Source organism: Ipomoea nil, unplaced genomic scaffold, assembly GCF_001879475.1.
Source record: "Ipomoea nil cultivar Tokyo-kokei standard unplaced genomic scaffold, Asagao_1.1 scaffold1237, whole genome shotgun sequence".
Lineage (NCBI taxonomy): Eukaryota > Viridiplantae > Streptophyta > Magnoliopsida > Solanales > Convolvulaceae > Ipomoea > Ipomoea nil.
In genome coordinates, this window is record NW_017617665.1 from 153,056 (window position 1) to 156,925 (window position 3,870).

Here is a 3,870-nt window from a genome sequence, read left to right on the forward strand (position 1 = left end):
TCTGGGCTGAAGCAGTGCACACATCATGTCATACTGTGAATAGAGTCTATCTCAGACCAGGTACGTCTAAGACACCATATGAGATATGGAAAGGGAAGAAGCCAAATTTAAAGTACTTTCATGTGTTTGAGACAAGATGCTTTGTGCTAATTGATAGGGAACAAAGAGGAAAGTTTGAACCCAAGAGTGATGAGGGCATTTTTCTTGGATACTCTCCAAACAGTCGAGCTTATCGAGTTTACAACAAAAAAACTCAATCAGTCATGGAATCAGTGAACGTTGTTATAAATGACAATCCAGAAGAATTAGATGAAACATCGGTAACTGATCCAGAGACTGATCTCCCTATCAGTGAGTCGTAAAAAAAAGCTGATGAAACCAAACTGTTTGACACACATGATTCTTCAGAAGAAGATAAAGAAAGCCCTAAACAGGATAACCCTCTCTCGAATGGTGATGGTAAGAACAAGCCCACCAGAACTCAGAAAAATTATCCATCAGACAACATAATTGGTAATCCAACAGATGGAATGAACACCAGGAGTCGGATGAGAATCAATCTGATAGAAATATCCGGATCTGCCTGCTACACCTAAAAAATAGAACCAAAAAATGTGAAGAAAGCCTTGTAGGATGATCTATGGATTAAGGCTATGCAAGAGGAGCTACATCAGTTTGACCGAAATCATGTGTGGGATCTGGTACCAAGACCTGAGCGTGTTAACATAATCGGAACAAAGTGGATCTTCAAAAATAAAACTAATGAAGCCGGAAATATTGCAAGAAACAAAGCTCGATTAGTTGCTCAAGGATATACCCAAGTAGAGGGAATTGACTATGATGAAACGTTTGCCCCTGTTGCAAGACTGGAGTCAATCAGAATTTTGTTGGCAGTCGCGTCTATTCTGGGATTCACACTGTTTCAGATGAATGTTAAAACAACGTTCTTGAATGGGCATCTGCATGAAGATATCTATGTGGCACAACCTAAAGGATTTTGAAGACCCAGTTCATCCGACGCATGTCTACAAGCTCAGAAAAGCTCTCTATGGGCTCAAGCAAGCTCCAAGGGCATGGTACGAACATCTGACACAGTATCTGTTGCATCATGGGTATAACCGAGGGAGTGTTGATAAGACCTTGTTTGTTAAAACCACTGGAAGTCATGTTACTATAGCTCAAATTTACGTAGATGACATTGTCTTTGGATCTACTCTACAGAAATATACTGATGACTTAGTGAAGTTTATGAAGGAAGAATTTGAAATGTCCATGGTGGGTCAACTGACTTATTTTTTAGGACTTCAAGTTAAACAGAGTACTGAAGGCTACTTTATCTCACAAGAAAAGTATGCCAAGAATTTGGTCAAAAAGTTCGATCTGGAGTCATGTAAAACTCCCAGAACTCCTATCTCCACTTCCACAAAGGTATCAAAAGATGATACTGGTGCATCAGTTGACAACACAGTCTATCGAAGCCCAATTGGAAGTCTGCTCTATTTGATCGCAAGTCGACCAGATATTATGTTCAGTGTTGGGATGTGTGCAAGATATCAATCTGATCCCAAAGAGTCACATTTGATAGCTGCTAAACGGATCTTGAAATACATCAAGGGTACAATTCAGTATGGGTTATGGTATTCCAAGGACAGTGAACTAAGCCTGAGTACATATTGTGATGCTGATTGGGTAGGAAATATTGATGACAGAAAGAGTACATCAGGTGGATGCTTCTTTGTTGGAACGAATTTAGTCTCATGGCTAAGCAAGAAACATAATTCAATCTCTCTAAGTACTGCAGAGGCAGAATATATAGCAGCTGGAGGATGTTGCACTCAGTTGGTCTGGATGAAGCAAATGCTTCTAGATTATGGTCTCACACAAAGGACTATGACACTCTACTGTGACAATGCCAGTGCAATAAATATTTCAAAGAACCCAGTTCAACACTCCAGAACGAAGCATATTGATATAAGGCATCACTATTATCAGAGACTTGGCAGAATCAAAGGAGATAGAATTGGAATATATTCAAACAGATAAGCAATTGGCTGACATACTGACTAAGCCTCTGGACGCAAATTGGTTTGAGATTCTCAAATCTGCTCTGGGAATTTGCAGGATTGATCAATAAGGCAGAATAATAACACAGAAGGAGAGTGTATGGTGGTCTCAATCACGGGTTAAAATTACATATTTGACTTCCTTTTTAATCTCTCTTCTGTTTAAGTTAAGATAATATCTTAACCTTGGTTACCAAAATTAATTCGGCTCTTTCAAAATTCAAATCATCCGTTTAATCCCTAAAAAGGAGCTATACCATTGCGTCAATCACATCAGCTGCATGCATTCTGACAGCCACATTAAATAGTGTTCATCACCCTTGGGATTATATACTTGATCGGGTTTTTTTTGGAAGAAGAGTTCTAAATACTACTTTGCTCTCTGTTATTTGCTTACTGATTCTCCACCTAGGGTTTCTCTCTTCTCTTTCCCAAATCGCACAACAATGGCGGATGCAGTGAGAAATATTATCATCAAGCTGGGAAGGAAAATCCTCTCACCAGAAACAGCCACGAAACATGTAAAAATTCTTCTCCAACTCGCTATGAAAATGAAGTTGAAGCTTGACTCTGTTCTCCGCGACGAATTCATAGTCACAGTGCTTTCAGACTACCCGGAGTTCTATGCGGACTGGTTCGATGATGATACAAGTGATCTTTTGATGTTGGCCTCTGAAGCGAGTGATGATGTTAGCCATGCGTCCATTCCTGAGCCTGAAGATGGAAACCGTGATGGGGCTTTCCTCCAATATTTCTCCCAAAGGGGTCTGGAATCCGAAGAAGTCTCGCGACGACGGTTAGCAGCTCAACCTCTCTATCTTCAAGCTGCACAGGACGAAGCCAAACACCGTCTTGAGATTCTTCGTAACAGGTCTAATACTTCTGAAACCCCTATTGAGATTTCTCCTGATAAGCCCGATAATTTAATTTCTGATGATATTGAATCTGTTCTGCCTGTTGCACAATCTGATAATGAGAATGCTTTACTGTCTATGAAATCTTCTGTGTCTGATGATCCTAATCGTTTATCTTCTGAAAAAATTGAGTCTACAAAAGTTGCCCTTAACAGTGATTCTGAAGAAAAAGTTAACCAATCTGATAAGGTAGAAATTTTGAGTCTGGTTGTATACTCTGCTGATATTGCGCAATCTGCAATTTCTGTTGTGCCTGTATCTGATGCTACTGAGTTACCGGTTGAAGTTTGCCCGGTTGATGTTTCTCTTATGTTGCCTACTGAAATTGAGGCTGCCAAACCTTCAAGCCCTCGTCCCTCTGATCCGATTGATGGAGTTCCAGTTTATACATCCTCTACCTTGGCTGAGAGCCTTGACCACATCCGACACTTTGCGGGTTTACCTTCTGCTTCTGTACCTGAACCATATAGAGTTATTCATCCTGATGATCCCTCTGTGCAGATAGACAGTGATGATGAGAAAATACTGGCTGAAGTGTATAGTCCACAAGCCCCGTTGTCTAGACCTCTTACAGTGGAAGCGACAGCACATCCAGATGATAAGCTTAATTTCTAGGCATTATTTAGAGTAATTTTAGTCCGTTATTTTCATAAATAAATTAAGTTTTAGAGTTGGTTTTATAATAAATATTATATTATTTATATGTTACTAGTTTAGATTGATTTTAATAAGTATTAGGCTAATGTTGCATTTTTATTAATATTAATAAGAGTCATTTTATCTATAGTATTAAATTAAATTTACTTAGTAATTTTATATCTTTGATTTTTTTAAATAGTGTTTTTAATAATTAAGTGTTATTAAGTTGTGATTAGGTTAGGGTTGTTTGGCTT

The 3,870-nt window shown here is 38.8% G+C and overlaps 1 protein-coding gene across 1 annotated transcript; it reads left to right on the plus strand.

The window, feature by feature from the left end:
- Positions 1–653: 653 nt before the first annotated feature.
- Positions 654–2,134, plus strand: LOC109183929 (uncharacterized mitochondrial protein AtMg00810-like). The gene is made up of 3 exons (XM_019333957.1): positions 654–857; positions 970–1,915; positions 2,004–2,134. The coding sequence occupies exons 1-3, from the start codon at positions 654–656 to the stop codon at positions 2,132–2,134; spliced, it is 1,281 nt and encodes a 426-aa protein (XP_019189502.1).
- The last annotated feature ends 1,736 nt before the right edge of the window (positions 2,135–3,870 follow it).